Source organism: Centruroides sculpturatus, unplaced genomic scaffold (assembly GCF_000671375.1).
Source record: "Centruroides sculpturatus isolate CEXI.00-Female unplaced genomic scaffold, Cexi_2.0 scaffold814, whole genome shotgun sequence".
Lineage (NCBI taxonomy): Eukaryota > Metazoa > Arthropoda > Arachnida > Scorpiones > Buthidae > Centruroides > Centruroides sculpturatus.
This window is the reverse complement of record NW_019384989.1, coordinates 72,475-95,933: the sequence shown is the minus strand read 5'-3', so window position 1 is coordinate 95,933 and position 23,459 is coordinate 72,475. Positions and strand designations below refer to the sequence as shown.

The following is a 23,459-nucleotide window of genomic DNA, read 5'->3' as shown; positions in this document are numbered from 1 at the left end:
TATTAGTTTTTTTATTTTATATACTTTAAAATGCACAATTAATATAATTGCATTTATATCATTCCATATTTCACAACTGTAAATTACTTCATCAAATTTTAATAATTTAACTGGACAGTTTGCAATGTGTATCTGAAGGATTAATCAAATGTACATTTGAGAAGTCAAAAAAAAATTATTATTTTGTTCACACAGACCCTGTTTTTATATTTCGGTGCAACAGTCAAAATGGCTGATTGAACCAATTACACACTGTAAGTTTCCTTTTAGAATAAATGTTAAACTAAACTAAATTACTGTAGTATATTAGAGCAATGCATTCATTTTTCAATTGATAGCAAATTAAAGTTTGCTTGAAATTTAATCACTCACATAGTTAATTAAAAATACAAAATGATTTGTACTATTTGTTAAATTTTATTTTATATAAATTACTCAATAATGTAATTCTGAATAATGTATTAACAGTTAAAATTGTTTACATTATTGTTGTAATTTTAATTCTTATTAAAGATAAGAAAATGAGAGAATTGTTTGTCAGTTGAACATTTTGTCTGCTATGCAATAGTCTTTCAAGAAAGGATGAAAAGTTAGTGGCAATTAACTGCAGATATATAAATTTCTTTAAAAATCACTGTTGGTAATTTTTAAACTTTTGCATAAATCTTGACTAATCTGTTTTAAATTTAAAAACACCTATTTATTGCCACAAACTGGAATAAACTGAAGTGGTTTAATAGTCCAAAAATTTTATTTAATGTTCTTGAGATGCATTAATTCGCAGCAATTTTAATAAAACATGCAGTTTTGCATAACCAAGATTCTCAAATTTCAACATGATTATAATCTTTTAAACTTATCTTTTTTATTCTGAAAGTATGTTTTCTAATTCATAAGATGTTTCACCTTTTAGAATAAATTTTAGTAAAAACTGTGGATTATAAAGTGATTATCATCTCTCTTTAATACTAAATTTTCTTACTCAATTAGATAATTGGAATACAAAATTATCACTTAATTTCTTAGAAAAGTTCTATTTTACACATGTCTATCTCTCAACATAGAAATCTATTTCTGCTTGTTACTAATCTGGTTTTATATCACTGTTACCTACTTTTGAAATGTTTTTATAAAAAAATTTTGCTCTTATTGTGGGCCTGGCTAAATCCATGATACTTATCAAAAAAGTCAACTTAGTGTTTATGGGAAAAAATTATATGGTGCATTTTCCTCTATCCTATGTTTATTTTTAGCAACTTGCTTTGTTCTCATATATCCTTAAAATGCAAATTTTGTTTTTAGATCTAATCTATTGTGCAGTTAACCCAGAATATTTTTCAAATTAAAAAAAAAAAAGCTCACAATAATGGAGTATAGTGCACTTATAACCAGTGTTGTGGAGTTTGAGTCAGAATCAGTAAAATTCTTTCGACTCTGGCGACTCTGACCCTGAAGTTAACTTTCGGTAAAATGTAAAGTATGAAAAATACTTTTTAATTAGTATCTAAAGAAATTTCTTAGAAAACAGACGCTTCAATAAATTAAGATATCAAAATATTCACCTGTAAAGGTCATTTCATCAAAATTTGTGTGTATTGCAAGTGATGTGCTCTATACTTTAAGAAAATAGCTTTTATAAAAACATTTGTTTAAATTACATTGCATAGAAAGTTGTATTCTCTATACAGAGATTTCAATTTGACATCACAAGTGATGTCATGAGCATGCACAATTGTCCGGCACCATCTTTGTGGGTTATGTTTTATTTGTGTTTATGTGAAGTTTTTGTATTGTTTATTTGTCACAAATATCACTATGGTAAATTGTGTAATGCTAGTTCACTCAAGAACAAAGAACATCATTTTTTAAAATTTCCAACATTATTTGTCATCAAGGACATCAAACTGAGGAACTTTAACAACGAAGACAATCTGAATGGTTCTTGATAATTAGCCAGAAAAATTTCAATACGGATAAAATGAATATCAATACAAGAGTTTGTCAGAAACATTACATTTCAGGTAAGCAATAAATCATATAGCTAGTTATCAATAAATGATTAGATAAACTTTTGCATGAGTATCATAGTGTGTACAAGCCAATTGCATAAATCATTTGTTGATACCGACAAAATAAACAATTTTAATAACCGCAAACTTTAGCTTGAATAGATAATAATTGTATTCTAACTTTATTTTTCATCTTTCAGTTTGTTTTCTTTGTCTCTGCTTGTAATAAATATACAGTAGAGTTAATATTAAAGCACTAAGCAAAGATAATCACTTAGCAGATGAAGAATTAGAAATGAATTTTGAACCAATTGCCCTTTTAGTCTAATTTACATTAAAAATACACTTATTTATGTGTAAACCAATAATTTTCATTGTTCCTTTACAAATAGCAAAGTTAATGTTATCACCAAAATAACCCAACATTTCTTTATGATGTTACTTTTTACAATGATATTTTTTTACATTAGTAACAAATAATCATATAATCATTACATAGTATTCTTCAAGTTGTTCCTGACAATTTATTATTTATATAAAATTGTCATAAACTATAAAACTAAACTGATATCAAATCTATATAATAATACGCATACTTTTGAATATATATTTAAAGTGAAGTTTGCAGATAGAGTCTGTCATTTTTCTCTTGTTAAAAATTACATCCACTATTGCATATCTTCAAGTCTTGATGGTTTCGAATTCCATCAACAATACGGTTGTAAAGAAACCGAAAATACTAAGTTATCTCATAGAAAGTATCTGCTATCTTTATTTCCACTCTTGTGTATTTTGTGTGATAGTAACGTAGAAACTTCTGTGTATCTACTCCAAATATAAGAAAAAAATTTCGTACTATGAAAGTGCAAATCTGTTCATGCGGATTAAAGGCTAGCGTATCTTACTAGTTTTTCTTAGGAAACGAAAAATATCAAGGAAATGTCCAAAAATCTGTATTTATTTAGACAGATTAAAGGTAAATGTTTGTTTTTCTACAGATATCAGCTTGTCTTCAAACGGTTCCGCTGTTTCCTGTGGAAAGAACTATGATATTTACTGTATTATCTGCTCTAAGCCGACTTCGACTTTGTACATTCAATAAGAGCAGTAAACTTTTAAGATTCTTGATAAATGTTAGAAAAATTATAAATAATAGTANGAGAACAAAAGTACTACTACAATCTCAAAAACAAACTAGAAATCTTCCAGGCTACAGGTGAAAAAACACATATCTGTCTTCTCTTAATATAATGCATTAAATTCAATTCCACTCACATCAGTTGAATTGGAAAAGGCATTCTTGGTAGTGAGACTTTTCATTACTAAAATAAGAATCAGATTGAGTGATCGGAGAATTTTTTTCTATTTGTGAAAATTTCTACATAATTCAAAGATAATTTTTTTATATATATCTTACATAGCATTATTAATATGATTTTGGAGGTTACAGAACATATTAAATTACTTTAAAAAAACAAAAAATAATTATATCATTTGATTTCAAGAAATTTATATATCTTAAAAATAAATAATTTTATCCCAGGAAACAGTTCACTTTCTCAGGATAGAATTATATACAGCAAAAGCCTGGGAAATGAGAAATCCTAGTGTCAACATTATACATGGGGTATGAGTGGCTATAACCCAACTGCATATTAGGAGCATCATGAAAGAGCACATAATCAGCAGAAACAATTTGTAAGATAGCTATGGACCTTTAAGGGAAAGTGACCCCTTATTCAGGCATTATTTACAGGAAGAAAGCAAATAGAAAATTAAAACAGCCATAGATCTAATATATTTTAAAAAATTGTTTCAGATAAAACCAATAAAAGAGAATGTAATGAAAAAAAAATTATTATAGTCTTCAGTGAATTTGTAAAAGAACCTTTAACCCAAAAAGCATCTGCTTTAAACTGAAGAAGAACATAAGTGACCAAAATGCAACTTTAATAAAATAGGAAAGCCAAAAAAAGGTCTCTTGGTGTCCAAGTGAAAATATTTCAAAAGGTGTGATAAGTCCTCAGACTAGAATCTGATATAAAAGCTTAATCACCATTAAATTTTAAAACAAAGAATATCTTTGAAATTTCTCTTGAAAGCTCCACCATGTCACTATGATGTTTAAGCAAGAATGTGAAGTGCATAGACAATATAATAAGTTTATGGTATGGCTTTAGAATTGCCAAGCTTAACTTTACCAAAGAGACTCCCAAGAAAAAATTTGACTTTCATTTCAGGTGCCATAATTTTCAAAAGGTGTGATAAGTCCTCAGACTTATTACACCTATTGAAATTTTTTCAGTGCAGTATTTTTTCTCCCTGATGTTTTTCTTTAGATATCAATTGTTTTTCACTGTCTTTCTATTATAACTATATATTGTTGCTTTTACAACATAATTTGGTCTTAGTCAATAGAAACGCAATGAAAAAATAAAACCGAGATCAGAATTTAACTGCAACAAACTAGAGGAGGTAGCTAAAAATGTAATATGTAATTAATATGATTGTTTCAGCTTATTATTCAATGGTTTAATTTCTTGGTAACAAGAAATTAAACCATTGAATAATAAGCTGAAACAATCACAGGAATGTATCCATCAGTTCAAGATGACGTATATTTTTTCTAAAATTCATATTTTAAAATTTCTACAATATACTTGAGTTTAGTCAACTGTTGGTAGTGAATTAGTTTCTCTCGCTCCAGCTACTATGAGAATAGTCATTTTGCAAATCAATTTATTACATCATTTGTTAATAAAATTGTTGTTTTCTCATTTATTGTATTTAAATCTTTTCTTTAAAATAATTAAATTTAAATCAATTTTTGATAATTAGTAAAAGTGGATTTTTTTGGCTGATTAAGGTGTATGTTTCTTGATGTACTCTAAAGTTTTTCTGAGGTAAATTTGTTTTATCCACTTTTTGATTCTCACTGTCAATTTTAGTACAACTTTTTAGAGAGAAATTTTAGATGAAACTATTCAGATATCTAGTGCTGTCTTAAAGGAATTTAGTGTGACAGGTCGGAGTTGGACTATTTATTTACCAACCTTACCACACTGGTTATAACAACTCATAATGTTCCTGTAAACATTAAAAATGCAGTGAAAGTTATGAAATAGTACATCTATTTTTGAAAACGAGTTTTATATATATATATATATATATATATATATAGGATGCTAGACAAGTACAGTACAACAGATATAGAAATCATAATGTTTTGTTAGTTACAGCAACATAACACTTCAGTAAAATAACTTCTGGGAGGTCTTTTGAGGGTAACTGGCTCCTATTTAGATGTGGAGTAAACCCAGAAAACTCCATGTGGCCAGTGCATCCAGGTGAGGTGTGAATCCAAGACTGAACTACCAATGTTCGGGGGAATGGAATCTCTTTGCCACTGGCAGGTGCATATATAGAAATCTTAAATGAATCTTAAAAAATTATATTTTTATTTATAATATATTCTTTCAGATTATTAAAGTCTAACTATAACTGCCTTTACTTTAATTGCTTATTTTTGTTTTCATTTGTAATCCAATGTCTTATTTTACAATTCTTTTTTTTTTTTCTTTAGAAGCAAACTATACAATCCACCCTGTGATCAAATACTTTAAATCTAGTTTCAGTTTTTGTCAGAAGTCCAGCTTTTATACACATTTCTTTACTAAAATTTTCATATGAGATCATCATGAATGTATTGTAAAAAAAATCAGCAGGAACTAAGCTATGATCCTGGTAAGTTGATTGGTAATAATGTAACTGACAATGTTGTGACAGAATTATTATTATTATTTAAAGGTTGAATGTAGGGTTGCCAACTGGAGAAAATCTCTTTGGGAACATGCTAGTAAAAATTGGGGAATTTTCAATGAAAATGCAGGACTCAAGCATATATTTACTTTGAGATTGCCTTTTAGAAAGCTTTTAATCTTTTAGAACTGTTGCATACATCTATTGAAGGATTCCTTTGCATTTAACTTAATTATCAATTCACTATTTATTAATTTTACAGAACACCTATTACAGTTTTATGTCCAAAACATGATTGTAAGAGAGAGAGAGAACTCTTTCTACAAAAGCATTAATTTTTCTGAGTATTCCAGCTACTAATTTTTATAGTCCATGTAATTTTGATTGTAGTAAACCACTGCCAAACTTAGTCAAATTTTTATAATTTTGACTATCATGGTTAGATCATTTGTTGCATTCTACTTTGCATATAAAATTAGTGTTCTCAACTTATCAGTAAATTACAGTTTATGCATGTATTTTGAGTTTTGCAATATTTATTTTGGCAATTTACAGGTCTGTTTTTGGCTGAAAACATCTGTTCTGTGATTAAAGTTATTGCTGGAAAGTATGGAAGGTGTCATTTTGATTTTTTGATTTTATAGTCAAATTTCAGGTTATTTATCAAAAAAGAATGTTTTTTGAGTTGGCTAAATTTTGTCTAGATAAGCTAAAAACATCTGGAAAGATTGACCAGCTTTCAAAAAGCTGGTCAATCTTGACACACAAGTCCAAACATCATAGCAACTGTTGATCGGTTTTATCTATCTGAGTATCGTAAGTGGGTGAGAAAAAGGAAGTGGAGTTTTTCCATTTCTACATTAATTAGTTAAACTAATATGCAGTTAATCTAATTACTAAATTGCCCCCTCCAGAATCACACTACTATCATGTGAGGAAAAGAAAATCATTAAAAATAACATTTAGCAACTATATAGGATGCCATGCATGAGTGCTAATAAATGATAGTATAAATTTGTTGTTGGGCACATACATTGGCAAGTGAAAAAAGTTTGATTTGCTTTATATTCTGTATTACTGCCATAAAACAAATATCATAATCTTTTCAATTAGAAGGTATGCCTATATGTATATTTGGTTTGATGAAAAATGATAGCAGATGAATCTTTATCTGAAGTCATGCATGTCTTCAGACAAAGACAAAGTTGATGAGTTTGTAATTACAATTTTAAATTGGCTATAATCTATCCCATCACATTAAAATGGAATTTGGAGGCTACAGATTATAACAGATTTATATTCCATTCCTGCCAGTTGCTTCTTACAGTAATCTTTTTTGCATGTATACAGTTGTTTAAAAATTCAAGAAAATGCAATGTATTTTTAAAAGCCCTTGTCTACAAATCAAATTTTTATATAAAAAAAATTTTATTTGCTGTTATTTTTAACACAGTGATACAAATCAGTTCAAAACAGAATTTTAAATGCAGCTTTATAGCTAAACACAAGATTAAAATCATTTATTTTATTTGTATTTAACATCAAAAAGTTGTTAATAATTCATAAAAATTAATGTCAGGTGGCTTATAATACATCAAGATTTGTTAAAACCTATAAATTTTTACGGAAATTAAATTGAATACTATGAGATTTTATTCAATTTTACAACCACAGAATAGTATACTTTTTGTGTGTGACTAGGTTTACTTTGGGAACGTGTCACATTAATTATTTGGTCTCTGTTCATTGTGATATGATCGTGAAATTAACAAAGATTTTTCACAGATATTATCAAATGTATTAAACCAAATTGAAATAAAATAATAATTATATATATATAGTTATGGTTTAGCTTTCTTATTAGAAATACTTCAGCAGTTATAATCAAAATAATCAACACCTAATCTGTTGCCAAGGGAGTTTATTTAAAAAACGAACTCCCTCGGCAACAGATTAGGTGTTGATTATTTTGATTATTAATTTGCCGAGTATGTTTTCTGTTCAGCAGTTATACTCAAAATGTATGCAACTTCGTAGTCATTGTATAAATAAACAACAAACTACTGAACTCAAGTTTAGCATATTGCTCTTTGTAGTAGTTTTTATATATGGACAGATTAAATTTNAGGTAAATTACTGTACACAGTGTATTCATTAATTTTCATTTTCATGCAGTAAAGGCTCTATGCCTTCATAAAGGACGTACTTTTCCTTTGTTTAAGGGTATTTGGGCAGTTTATTCTCTGTTGTATTCTCAAGCAAACAATACATACAAGTACAGTACAATATTTTCTGAGGAAACACGCATACTTATCCTTTTTTAACCCCATTCCCGATAACCCGGCATTTTCACAAACTTGGCCACCCTTCGGTCCACATTAGGCCGAGTTTTCGAGGCTCTACTGTATATATATTTTGGTAATAATTATTTCAATTTATCACCGCATCATTAAATATAAATCAATTTTAGATACTCTTTAATTAAAATATATTTGGATGTACTGTATTTATTCTAATAAACAGTGTCCTTTAATAAACAGCACACTATTGAATAAATGCAGTGTGTATGTATGTATATATAATAAAATAATATATATATATATTACTTTAAATTGTATATATATTACTGTAATTTATTCTTTGGATTCAAATAGCTCAGTATTCCAAAGAATTTTGTATTTTAAATGTATTCTTAACTGTTCTATACAAAAAGAACAGTTATCAATATTCCATGATTTTTAAAAACCTGAAAATGGCCTGTAGAACAGGTTGAAAACATTCATTACAAATCTTATCAATATTCCACCTAAACAGCTAGTATTTAAGTTTAAAGATTAGCCTTAACCTTAAACATTTGAATATGAAAAAATAATATTAAGACTTACCGTTTCATTACCAAATAAAATATCAACATATGGTAGTGCCTGCATCATAGGTTCCTTAAAAAACTGACTTAAAAATGGAGCACTAAGATTCATTATAAAAGTTTTGTTATTCTTGCAAGCATGCTTTGCTACTTCCAAAATTGTTTCTGGACTTACTGTCAAAAAGAAACCCTAAAAAAATTCACAGAATTAATTTTGAAGTGGAAAACATTTTATAAAGAAGAAATCATAAAAAAAAGTCTAAAAATATTAAGAAAGCAGATTTTGAGGAGACAATATATTTACACCAACTGAAAAATAATTTTCTGTCATATGAACTATCTTATTATTATGATTATTAGACAAAATTTTTATGTTTAATTTATATCAGTACTAAATTCCAATTCCAGTTAAACTTTAACATTTTGCAAAATATTTTAATGTAAAAANTGGCAGGTGCATATATAGAAATCTTAAATGAATCTTAAAAAATTATATTTTTATTTATAATATATTCTTTCAGATTATTAAAGTCTAACTATAACTGCCTTTACTTTAATTGCTTATTTTTGTTTTCATTTGTAATCCAATGTCTTATTTTACAATTCTTTTTTTTTTTTCTTTAGAAGCAAACTATACAATCCACCCTGTGATCAAATACTTTAAATCTAGTTTCAGTTTTTGTCAGAAGTCCAGCTTTTATACACATTTCTTTACTAAAATTTTCATATGAGATCATCATGAATGTATTGTAAAAAAAATCAGCAGGAACTAAGCTATGATCCTGGTAAGTTGATTGGTAATAATGTAACTGACAATGTTGTGACAGAATTATTATTATTATTTAAAGGTTGAATGTAGGGTTGCCAACTGGAGAAAATCTCTTTGGGAACATGCTAGTAAAAATTGGGGAATTTTCAATGAAAATGCAGGACTCAAGCATATATTTACTTTGAGATTGCCTTTTAGAAAGCTTTTAATCTTTTAGAACTGTTGCATACATCTATTGAAGGATTCCTTTGCATTTAACTTAATTATCAATTCACTATTTATTAATTTTACAGAACACCTATTACAGTTTTATGTCCAAAACATGATTGTAAGAGAGAGAGAGAACTCTTTCTACAAAAGCATTAATTTTTCTGAGTATTCCAGCTACTAATTTTTATAGTCCATGTAATTTTGATTGTAGTAAACCACTGCCAAACTTAGTCAAATTTTTATAATTTTGACTATCATGGTTAGATCATTTGTTGCATTCTACTTTGCATATAAAATTAGTGTTCTCAACTTATCAGTAAATTACAGTTTATGCATGTATTTTGAGTTTTGCAATATTTATTTTGGCAATTTACAGGTCTGTTTTTGGCTGAAAACATCTGTTCTGTGATTAAAGTTATTGCTGGAAAGTATGGAAGGTGTCATTTTGATTTTTTGATTTTATAGTCAAATTTCAGGTTATTTATCAAAAAAGAATGTTTTTTGAGTTGGCTAAATTTTGTCTAGATAAGCTAAAAACATCTGGAAAGATTGACCAGCTTTCAAAAAGCTGGTCAATCTTGACACACAAGTCCAAACATCATAGCAACTGTTGATCGGTTTTATCTATCTGAGTATCGTAAGTGGGTGAGAAAAAGGAAGTGGAGTTTTTCCATTTCTACATTAATTAGTTAAACTAATATGCAGTTAATCTAATTACTAAATTGCCCCCTCCAGAATCACACTACTATCATGTGAGGAAAAGAAAATCATTAAAAATAACATTTAGCAACTATATAGGATGCCATGCATGAGTGCTAATAAATGATAGTATAAATTTGTTGTTGGGCACATACATTGGCAAGTGAAAAAAGTTTGATTTGCTTTATATTCTGTATTACTGCCATAAAACAAATATCATAATCTTTTCAATTAGAAGGTATGCCTATATGTATATTTGGTTTGATGAAAAATGATAGCAGATGAATCTTTATCTGAAGTCATGCATGTCTTCAGACAAAGACAAAGTTGATGAGTTTGTAATTACAATTTTAAATTGGCTATAATCTATCCCATCACATTAAAATGGAATTTGGAGGCTACAGATTATAACAGATTTATATTCCATTCCTGCCAGTTGCTTCTTACAGTAATCTTTTTTGCATGTATACAGTTGTTTAAAAATTCAAGAAAATGCAATGTATTTTTAAAAGCCCTTGTCTACAAATCAAATTTTTATATAAAAAAAATTTTATTTGCTGTTATTTTTAACACAGTGATACAAATCAGTTCAAAACAGAATTTTAAATGCAGCTTTATAGCTAAACACAAGATTAAAATCATTTATTTTATTTGTATTTAACATCAAAAAGTTGTTAATAATTCATAAAAATTAATGTCAGGTGGCTTATAATACATCAAGATTTGTTAAAACCTATAAATTTTTACGGAAATTAAATTGAATACTATGAGATTTTATTCAATTTTACAACCACAGAATAGTATACTTTTTGTGTGTGACTAGGTTTACTTTGGGAACGTGTCACATTAATTATTTGGTCTCTGTTCATTGTGATATGATCGTGAAATTAACAAAGATTTTTCACAGATATTATCAAATGTATTAAACCAAATTGAAATAAAATAATAATTATATATATATAGTTATGGTTTAGCTTTCTTATTAGAAATACTTCAGCAGTTATAATCAAAATAATCAACACCTAATCTGTTGCCAAGGGAGTTTATTTAAAAAACGAACTCCCTCGGCAACAGATTAGGTGTTGATTATTTTGATTATTAATTTGCCGAGTATGTTTTCTGTTCAGCAGTTATACTCAAAATGTATGCAACTTCGTAGTCATTGTATAAATAAACAACAAACTACTGAACTCAAGTTTAGCATATTGCTCTTTGTAGTAGTTTTTATATATGGACAGATTAAATTTTAAAAAATGACACAAAGTAAAAACTGAAAATTTAGTATAATCATGATCTAGTATTATACGCATGTAATATATTTCATCAACAGTTTAACTGTGTATTTTTAAAGCTTGTTTCAATTATTATTGATAAAGGTATCTTATACACTGCATAGTGGAGATATCAGAGACTTATTGCACTGTTAGGTAGAAGTGTCCCTTTGATGCTTTGGTAACAGTGAGATAAGTCTCTGCTATACAATGTATGAGATACCTTTATCAGAGATATCAATGTTGATGAAACTTCAGAATCTTATCCAACAATATTAGAATTAATTTAAAATCATCTTTACCTTGATAAAAGAATGTGACAAAATAGTTATTTTTATCTATATATATATATATATCAATGTTTTATATCCACAATACAAACATTGATTTCACAAAATGTTATGTATTGCTCTTACATTATAACTTCAGTTTTTGCTATCTTTATAACATAATTTGTATTCAAATATTATCTGTAAAGTAGTACCAATTTTTCATTTGTTTATGTAAACAGCTGCAGCAAGAATTAGCAATGTTAAAATTTTAACACAGTTAAGTAGTTTATGATTAAAAATCATTTTCATCTGAAGTTTTTAATAAAACTTAAATTGCAGAGCATTTTGAAAAATATATTATGATACTCTGAATTTTCATTACCTAATTGACACACTTCCATTTTAGGCAGGTAACAACAACAAAGATTATTGCATTACAAATATATTCAAGGGAAAAAAAAAAGATTAGATTACAAACAACATATCAGAATTATAGAAATAAAAAAAAAACTAACTTTTCAATTAAAATTTACAGGAATGCTTTTACATTATACTGGTACTGTACATTTTGTTCCCTAACTGCTTCAATCATACCATAATTTTGACTTCTCCAAATTATTCTGGCCTGATCATGTTGCAATTAACCTACTTTTATGAATGAGTCAATGATGCTCACTCTCTAAATTTGCAGACACCTGAAACAGTGCAACCCGATTGCATTATCACTTCTTGAGCCGTATAAATGCCACATTTGATGCATGTGGCAATTGGCTTTCCTTGAATAAGTTGAGCCAAAAAACCTAAAAATTAGAATTTAGTGATTTAGATCATATTAGAAAGATTAAGGAAAATATTTTTTATAATAATTGATCACCTCCGACAAAAGCATCTCCAGCTCCGTTTGAATCTACAAGTTCTTCTGTTGACAGTGACTTTACTGGAAATTCTGTAATCTTACTATCTGAAAGTTTACATAGCATATAAATTTATTTAATATTTAAATATAAAACAAATACAGTGGGTGATTGGCTAACGAACAGTTTGGAAAGCACACACTTCACAGAACAAACACAAAAAGAAGTGAATAAGGGAAAACCAATCGGTATTTATTTTGTCTACAGGTAATAATTCAAAATCTTTCGGAACATGGGAGACACTCAACCCAACATCAATCAGATATTATTCCTCCAAACTTTGAAACTCTGCATTATAATTCCAGCCTTTTGTTTACCTTTCTGACAAATAATTTATTATAGTCTTTGCAAGACTGTTGTACACTTGTTAAGTTTCGCATCTGTTTTTATTTTCTAAAGGTGAGAGTTTAACTGTCCTATTGGATATTCGTTAATGGTTTAACACCAAAATTTTCAATTTCATTCGGTCCTCACCTTACATAATTCTTTCATGCACTAGTTGACTTCTGTTCACTGAATTTTTGTGAATGCTTTTCTGAACTTTTTATTTCAAAAAGACATTGATAATATTACGAAGCCTAAAAAGAGTGGAGTGTCGAGAATTGTGCTCACCTTAGAAACCAAGCAAGAGATAATAGCCAAGGTAGAGAGTGGACAGATGATGTATTGGAACAGATTATATTTGTTAACCGATCACCCACTATAAATATTTTAGTAGATGGATTTACAGATAAAGTACAGTCGACCCTCCTATAACACGGGTTCCTATAGTTCGGATTCCTATATCATGGCGAAAAAATTGCAACAGTATTCGTACAAACATGCTAAAAAAACTCCTAATTCAGTAAAACATCGTCGCCGACTCGTGTCGCGATGGGATTGCACAAACTGTCGAGTTAAGCGAGCAGCGGACCTACCAAAAACCATTTATTATTTAACATCCATAAAAATTATATTTATATTAATGATGTCTCTAAAGTTCAGCGAATTTTTTGCAAAAAATAATTTATTGGGAAACACGCAAATGCCATTCGATGACAATCTCCACAACAAAAACAAGCTTAAGCAACGGCATAGTCGAACAGTGCACACTTGGTAAGTAATCCTACAATTTTTTGTTTATAGCATAGTTTATATGGATTATTCCCAAAAAATTATACGTATTTTGGAAATGTTGGTCGAATTAGTCTAGAATCGATTAATTTTATGGAAGAAACCTTTCAAACAGCCATAGTCTGTAAACTGAATACGTGCCGGGCTGTGATTGGCTGGACTCCTAGAAGCTGGATTCATAAAAAGAGGAACGTATCTACAGTGTTATGGGAGGGGGGGTCGACTGTATAATTTGAATTTTAGCTAAAGTTCTACCAAATGAGCTGAACTACAGCTCATAATTTCAACAGTTAGCTCAGCTATAGGTGAATCTCTAATTTCTTTAACTTGCACTTAGGCAATCTACTGCCCAAGACACTTTGTTTCAATTGCCAGTTGTGCTTCTGCTATAATGAAGTATCAGTTTGGTATAACTTTCTGTATCATCCCATAATGAATATGTATATACCATACATAAAAAGAAAAAATATTAAAACTTACTTCAACCTCAGTTCAATCAACTAAAAGAAACTACCCCAAATTACAAAAACTCTGAGTTTACAAAATAACAGGAAAAATCAGAAGACCTGTCCCATCTGCTTCAAATTATTGGGACTACAGTATTAAGCCATTGAAATTTTTATATGTAATAATCTGGTCAAAGTACTAGTCTTTAAAATTTCCCCAATTACAAAAATCTGTCCTAGGATTCTTTGGAAGAAGCAGTGTGAAGTAGATGACATAACTTATTGAAAAGTAAGTATAATGGAAAAAATAATTCAGTACTGTGCTATTTTAATTTACACAGATTTTCTAATATAATTTTATGTAATGTATATATTAAAAACTTACCACATGCAAGAATTACAGGAAGTTCACCTTGTGTAATGACTACAAGTCTTGGTTTCTCATTATTTATTTTTGGTAGATCACAAATTCTTAGAGCAATCTCTTTAACATCTGTTGTCTGAAATTTTAATAAAATGTTTATTTTATGTAGAATTTTATTGTCAAAGAACAGAATGATTGCAGAAACAAATTATTAGATAATTCCTTTTGTTTCACTCTCAAATGTTCAGTTTCATTAATATGAAATATGTAAGTTATCTAAGTACGATTGCTTCATTTGTAAACACATACTATCAGATTAACATGTTAAATGATTATATGACTTACAGCATCTGAGACCAATGATAATCACCTACACATAGAATTAAATAGTAAATTATATGCCATTATAAATAAAATTCAGGTTCAATGGGAGAATTTACATTTTATTTTGAAGGCAGTAAAGTTTGTGAAATTTCAGATGAATATTTCAAACTCCCTCATTTGGGAAAAAAAAGCATTGTAAAACTGGTCACAGTTAATTGAAAAATTTATATAATTCAAGTGTAATAAGAACTATTATATTTCTAAGAAATAAGCCACATTCAAATATTCATTTGTGTTACCACCATCATTTTTGGTTACAAATTTCACAACAGATTCTATTGGCTAATTCTGTTCATGATTTTATTTATTTTCTCTAATATAGCAAGCAGTCTTAAGTAATTTTTTTAGAAACATTTACTATGTAAAAATATTCTATTGAGTATTGCTACATTGTCATCATCAAGGTAATCTTCATATACATTTATATTTACAATCAACCATACATTATTTATTTTCCTTTAAAATGATGAATTCATTATACCAATACAATTCATCACCAATGATTTCAACCACCAATTTGAGAACAACAACAACAACTTGTATTAAAGTAAAGGTAAATTCAGTCTTTTTAATTAAATTGAGAAAAATTCTAAATTTACTACTTTGAAAATCAAACTATTTGATTACATAAGTAAAGTTTTAGAAAAAAACCAAATATGCTGGATTTTTATCAAAGCTAGGTAAATTTTGGTTTATCTTGAAACTAAAAACAAATTGTCATTTTTTGTAATTTTCTAATACACCATCAAATTTTTTCAAAATGTCAGACATTTCAGTTGAACTTGCATCCTTTCTTCTAGTGATTTTACATATTTGACAACAAAATTCATGTACTGATATAAAAATAAATATAGCATTAACACTCAGAATAGCTTATTTCATTTTTAGGTAGGATTTCATCTTTCTAATTTTTAATGAAACTCCAAATAACAGGGTCTGTATCTTCTTCATTTTCTTTAAGAAAATAGATTTTACTGAAACCCAGTTTTTAAGAAATATCTCAAGAGCACCAAAAAATGATGCATACTTGGAATTATATTTCAAGCATTGTAGAGCACTTTAAACATAGCTCCAAGAATCAGAGTCCGAGTCCATACAGACATGGAATTTCATTAAAAGTCGGAATCTGCAAACACCACAGAATCCATCTGTTGCTCTCACTCTTTTTTGATCTGAATAAGTCTTTAAATTCAGTTCGTTATAGGGAGGTTTGCAAAAATTGGAGCAACCAAACAAATGGCAAGATTAGTCTTGTAAACTATAAATGATAATCTAACAATTTAAATTTTGTTGGATAGAAGGTTTATGTTTATATTTAAAATGGTGAGTAGTGGGGTGGACAGCTGTGCAGGGAAGGGAGTAGCAGTTTCGCGAGAACACAAACTGGTGATGCAGTGGGCACCTAATCAATGAAACTTTGGGATCGCAAAGAGACGGGCCATTAAAATTGGTGTTTATTTGTACATTATTATTTACAAATTCTGTTTTATCAGTTATTATTGCTAAAATTATAGGACAATAACTGCGAGTTAAAGAAAATTTTCATAATGTCAAAGAAACTGCAAAGAAAATTTGAACAGAAATGTAAGAAATGTATATCATTAGAAAGAAAAATTTAAAAGGAATCAGAAAAGCCCAAAATGACTATACAATCTGCATCGTTCGGCATTAGAGAGCATAAGAAAACCTAGTGCATCAACTCCAATGCAAATATTTCAAATGTGCCATTGCCTAAACCAGTGTTTCTCAACGGGGGCAATATCGCCCCCATGTGGGCGTTTTTCCATGTTCAGGGGGCGATTAGCAACAATTTATATTTTGGGGGGCGAAAAACAATTTTCTGGGTGATATAGTAAAACATTATATTAAGAATAATTAGATATTTTATTCATTATATTGTACAATAATTAAACAAATAACATTATACTAGTCACTAGTCTATTCAATGCAGTACGAATTTGGCGTTGGCCCTCGGCATCGGAATTTTGTAGTGAAGGGGGCGATACTTCGTAACGGTTTTATTGAAGGGGACAACAATTCGTTAGAGGTTGAGAAACACTGGCCTAAACCAATATTGATTTGGAATATGATAACCACCAAGATTATTCATTTACATCTTATCATTCCTCTAATAACTCAAACATGGATACATACCTTAAACAATTGTGATTGTGTCTCATACACAACCCTCCCAATTTTTATTAACCTGCAAAGCATTTAGTTAACTTATTGTAGTCAGTTGATGCTGCAGGGGAAGCAAAGAACTGTCAAATTGGCTTAATGATATTGTGTACACTTTGAACTGCATGGCAGACCTCATGCAACTCGTGTATTTATTTGTTGTATTCTTCACTGCAGGCCAGGATTATTATCTCCACATATGGAAGTATATGGAGATGATAATCCCACCAATTTTTTGACAGATTGACAATCTGTGATATGTCTTCTCTCTAACTGCAAATTTTTGTCTTCAGATGGCCTATGGAATTTAAGAAGTCCACATTTTTCACCAAGTATACCAAATATCACCAGAGTTAAAATTGAGTTTTCAAAAACACCATTGACAACAACCAGCTTTCCCACCAAAACTCTGCTGCTCCCACTAAAGTTTCAGAGAGTAATGGGAAGAAATGTAACGACCTTGAATGGGTCCATGCAGGACTAAAAATAACATGCAATAGGCTATTTCTCCATCTCACAAAATTTCTTCAGTTTAAATTACTTTGAATTTACTATCTCCTCTTTAAGAAAATTTGATTTTAAGAGGCAACACAAATTTATGAATTAATATAAATTAAATCATGAAATTTTTTATATGATGTAGAAATGGTGTAGCTAATTACAAAATCAATTTTATGCAAAGTTTTTCATTTTTTGTAAGTGAATAATAAAATAAAAATATTATATAATAAAAAAATATAATGTATAAAATGGGCTTAAATATATTTGGCTGAATATAATGGAAAGAGGAAATGTAGAGATGTTAATAAGTCAGGGAATAATGTCATAATTGGTCTGGTAATCACAGATAGAATTACCTGTACAGTCATCAACATTGATTAACCGTGAGATGGAAAATTGTTTAAAGACTGACTAGTTGATAATCTAATTCATGTAAACAAAACCTTTATTCTGTAATAAAACTAATGCTTTTATCAAAGCACTTCATTGTCGTACTACTACTACTGACATACCCTAGCTATCAATTAAAAAACTTGATCCTCTGGTTTTTTGTCAAATTTATTTATTACAAAACAGATTATCCTATAATTAATTTGGTTCCATCCATCTGTAGATTGACTTAGAACGTTACTACAACTTAGAATGTGTTTCTGCCATCATCTCTATTATTTATAATTAAAATTAAGGCTACTTACATTGAAACTTTGTTCTGTAGCAAATGTTTGAGCTTCCTATATGCAAGGAAAAATAAGTAAATTAGTCTATATCACATGTATGATATTAGTAAGTTATAATTTTGAAGAAATGATAATTATATATTATAAGTTACAATGATAATACAGTAGAGCCTCAAAACCTCGGCACTCGATAACTCGGCCACACCCTGGCAGGGCAAAAAAATCCTTAGTTAATTCATTTTCATTATAGACAGCTTTATAAAAGTATAAAAGCTCTCATAAGGTATTTTTCTGAGGTCTGTCTTATCAAGTAAATTACTGTACACAGTGTATTCATTAATTTTCATTTTCATGTAGTAAAGGCTCTATGCCTTCATAAAGGACGTACTTTTCCTTTGTTTAAGGGTATTTGGGCAGTTTATTCTCTGTTGTATTCTCAAGCAAACAATACATACAAGTACAGTACAATATTTTCTGAGGAAACACGCATACTTATCCTTTTTTAACCCCATTCCCGATAACCCGGCATTTTCACAAACTTGGCCACCCTTCGGTCCACATTAGGCCGAGTTTTCGAGGCTCTACTGTATATATATTTTGGTAATAATTATTTCAATTTATCACCGCATCATTAAATATAAATCAATTTTAGATACTCTTTAATTAAAATATATTTGGATGTACTGTATTTATTCTAATAAACAGTGTCCTTTAATAAACAGCACACTATTGAATAAATGCAGTGTGTATGTATGTATATATAAAATGTTACCTAATGGTAANCATGTGGGCATTTTTCCATGCTGAGGGGGTGATTAGTAACAATTTATATTTTATTTTTTTTGGGGGGGCGAAAAACAATTTTCTGGGTGATATAGTAAAACATTATATTAAGAATAATTAGATATTTTATTCATTATATTGTACAATAATTAAACAAATAACATTATACTAGTCACTAGTCTATTCAATGCAGTACGAATTTGGCGTTGGCCCTCGGCATCGGAATTTTGTAGTGAAGGGGGCGATACTTCGTAACGGTTTTATTGAAGGGGACAACAATTCGTTAGAGGTTGAGAAACACTGGCCTAAACCAATATTGATTTGGAATATGATAACCACCAAGATTATTCATTTACATCTTATCATTCCTCTAATAACTCAAACATGGATACATACCTTAAACAATTGTGATTGTGTCTCGTACACAACCCTCCCAATTTTTATTAACCTGCAAAGCATTTAGTTAACTTATTGTAGTCAGTTGATGCTGCAGGGGAAGCAAAGAACTGTCAAATTGGCTTAATGATATTGTGTACACTTTGAACTGCATGGCAGACCTCATGCAACTCGTGTATTTATTTGTTGTATTCTTCACTGCAGGCCAGGATTATTATCTCCACATATGGAAGTATATGGAGATGATAATCCCACCAATTTTTTGACAGATTGACAATCTGTGATATGTCTTCTCTCTAACTGCAAATTTTTGTCTTCAGATGGCCTATGGAATTTAAGAAGTCCACATTTTTCACCAAGTATACCAAATATCACCAGAGTTAAAATTGAGTTTTCAAAAACACCATTGACAACAACCAGCTTTCCCACCAAAACTCTGCTGCTCCCACTAAAGTTTCAGAGAGTAATGGGAAGAAATGTAACGACCTTGAATGGGTCCATGCAGGACTAAAAATAACATGCAATAGGCTATTTCTCCATCTCACAAAATTTCTTCAGTTTAAATTACTTTGAATTTACTATCTCCTCTTTAAGAAAATTTGATTTTAAGAGGCAACACAAATTTATGAATTAATATAAATTAAATCATGAAATTTTTTATATGATGTAGAAATGGTGTAGCTAATTACAAAATCAATTTTATGCAAAGTTTTTCATTTTTTGTAAGTGAATAATAAAATAAAAATATTATATAATAAAAAAATATAATGTATAAAATGGGCTTAAATATATTTGGCTGAATATAATGGAAAGAGGAAATGTAGAGATGTTAATAAGTCAGGGAATAATGTCATAATTGGTCTGGTAATCACAGATAGAATTACCTGTACAGTCATCAACATTGATTAACCGTGAGATGGAAAATTGTTTAAAGACTGACTAGTTGATAATCTAATTCATGTAAACAAAACCTTTATTCTGTAATAAAACTAATGCTTTTATCAAAGCACTTCATTGTCGTACTACTACTACTGACATACCCTAGCTATCAATTAAAAAACTTGATCCTCTGGTTTTTTGTCAAATTTATTTATTACAAAACAGATTATCCTATAATTAATTTGGTTCCATCCATCTGTAGATTGACTTAGAACGTTACTACAACTTAGAATGTGTTTCTGCCATCATCTCTATTATTTATAATTAAAATTAAGGCTACTTACATTGAAACTTTGTTCTGTAGCAAATGTTTGAGCTTCCTATATGCAAGGAAAAATAAGTAAATTAGTCTATATCACATGTATGATATTAGTAAGTTATAATTTTGAAGAAATGATAATTATATATTATAAGTTACAATGATAATACAGTAGAGCCTCAAAACCTCGGCACTCGATAACTCGGCCACACCCTGGCAGGGCAAAAAAATCCTTAGTTAATTCATTTTCATTATAGACAGCTTTATAAAAGTATAAAAGCTCTCATAAGGTATTTTTCTGAGGTCTGTCTTATCAAGTAAATTACTGTACACAGTGTATTCATTAATTTTCATTTTCATGCAGTAAAGGCTCTATGCCTTCATAAAGGACGTACTTTTCCTTTGTTTAAGGGTATTTGGGCAGTTTATTCTCTGTTGTATTCTCAAGCAAACAATACATACAAGTACAGTACAATATTTTCTGAGGAAACACGCATACTTATCCTTTTTTAACCCCATTCCCGATAACCCGGCATTTTCACAAACTTGGCCACCCTTCGGTCCACATTAGGCCGAGTTTTCGAGGCTCTACTGTATATATATTTTGGTAATAATTATTTCAATTTATCACCGCATCATTAAATATAAATCAATTTTAGATACTCTTTAATTAAAATATATTTGGATGTACTGTATTTATTCTAATAAACAGTGTCCTTTAATAAACAGCACACTATTGAATAAATGCAGTGTGTATGTATGTATATATAATAAAATAATATATATATATATTACTTTAAATTGTATATATATTACTGTAATTTATTCTTTGGATTCAAATAGCTCAGTATTCCAAAGAATTTTGTATTTTAAATGTATTCTTAACTGTTCTATACAAAAAGAACAGTTATCAATATTCCATGATTTTTAAAAACCTGAAAATGGCCTGTAGAACAGGTTGAAAACATTCATTACAAATCTTATCAATATTCCACCTAAACAGCTAGTATTTAAGTTTAAAGATTAGCCTTAACCTTAAACATTTGAATATGAAAAAATAATATTAAGACTTACCGTTTCATTACCAAATAAAATATCAACATATGGTAGTGCCTGCATCATAGGTTCCTTAAAAAACTGACTTAAAAATGGAGCACTAAGATTCATTATAAAAGTTTTGTTATTCTTGCAAGCATGCTTTGCTACTTCCAAAATTGTTTCTGGACTTACTGTCAAAAAGAAACCCTAAAAAAATTCACAGAATTAATTTTGAAGTGGAAAACATTTTATAAAGAAGAAATCATAAAAAAAAGTCTAAAAATATTAAGAAAGCAGATTTTGAGGAGACAATATATTTACACCAACTGAAAAATAATTTTCTGTCATATGAACTATCTTATTATTATGATTATTAGACAAAATTTTTATGTTTAATTTATATCAGTACTAAATTCCAATTCCAGTTTAATTTCATAATTTAGATTTAAACATAAAATTAAAATATAGCAGATTTTTAAAAAATTTAAACAAATATTCCAAATATGGATTATATTTATTAGTAGGATATATCTTAAACATAAAAAAATTTCTAGAGTAAGGACTTTTAATTTACATGCATTCCTTATTTATCTATTAGTTTACTTTTATTTGCATTGCCAATATAAATAGGCAAATTATTTTATTAGCATATCTATTGATATATCTCATCAGATAATCTATATTCAAACTCTTTGAAGATACATAGTCTTATTATTTGATTTATATGTTCAGAATTACATTTTTCAAGTTTTATATATACTTTTTTTGTAGAGTTTAAAAAAGAGAATTTTTTGTATTAATCTTAATGTCAATCACAAAATCATTTTATTTAATGGAAATAAAAAATTCTTAAAGTAGAATTAATTTTGAAAGTATATAATATATTAAAGAATTATTATTTAATATATATCATCATCAAAAAGTAAGTAGATGGAAAGTTATAGATTGAATAAAGATATTCAAATAGCTTTAAATTCAGGATAATTTAAATGATTTTCTGTATGTTATTTATCTTAAATATTTTTAGTTTCTATATTTATTCAAAATAACATAATAATATACTGTATAGTACATTCTTTCAGAAATAAATCTAACTAAAATATAGAATTCTATTGTTATGTCATAATAACACACCTTCAATTCCTGTATATCATTGGGCTATATACGGCAATTGAAGATGTGTTATTGCAATGTATCAGACATAGTTAAGATGTTTATATGTCATATAAATTTCTTATAATAAATCCAAATCTATTTAAAACAAACCGAATGAAAAATTGTCAGAATATGTCAGAGCTGAAACAAAAATATTTACAAAATTTAAACATAAACTTTATACATATAATTTTTTCTTCTTCTTTTAAAAATTAAAATATGTAAAGCACACTAAATTACTTAAATCACTTTTAATTAATAATATAAAATATGGCCAAATTCATTAAAAAAATTTTTTGGATTTAAAATTTTATCTTTTTATTATCATATATACTATTTTATTATTTTACTTAAACATTTTTAAGAGTATGTCATGACAAATGCAAGTTATTACATAGCTGGAAAACTGCCTAGAATCTACTCCTATTGAATAATCAGTAGGAATAAAATGCAT

At 28.5% G+C, this 23,459-nt stretch overlaps 1 protein-coding gene across 2 annotated transcripts in view; it reads right to left on the bottom strand.

The window, feature by feature from the left end:
• Nucleotides 1-11,922: 11,922 nt before the first annotated feature.
• Nucleotides 11,923-23,459, bottom strand: part of LOC111632972 (adenosine kinase 2-like) — a 39,349-nt gene continuing 27,812 nt past the window's right edge. Inside the window, exons 7-11 of one of the 2 annotated variants that reach the window (XM_023377488.1) lie at nucleotides 21,887-22,057; nucleotides 20,838-20,873; nucleotides 14,714-14,828; nucleotides 12,730-12,816; nucleotides 11,923-12,655 (exon numbers count right to left, since the gene is read on the bottom strand). In XM_023377488.1, the coding sequence (XP_023233256.1) occupies nucleotides 12,528-12,655; nucleotides 12,730-12,816; nucleotides 14,714-14,828; nucleotides 20,838-20,873; nucleotides 21,887-22,057 (537 nt within the window). In that variant the 3' untranslated portion in view covers nucleotides 11,923-12,527. Of the gene's footprint in view, nucleotides 12,656-12,729; nucleotides 12,817-14,713; nucleotides 14,829-18,453; nucleotides 18,490-20,837; nucleotides 20,874-21,886; nucleotides 22,058-23,459 lie in introns of both variants that reach the window. The other variant, XM_023377489.1, reaches the window with a different exon arrangement.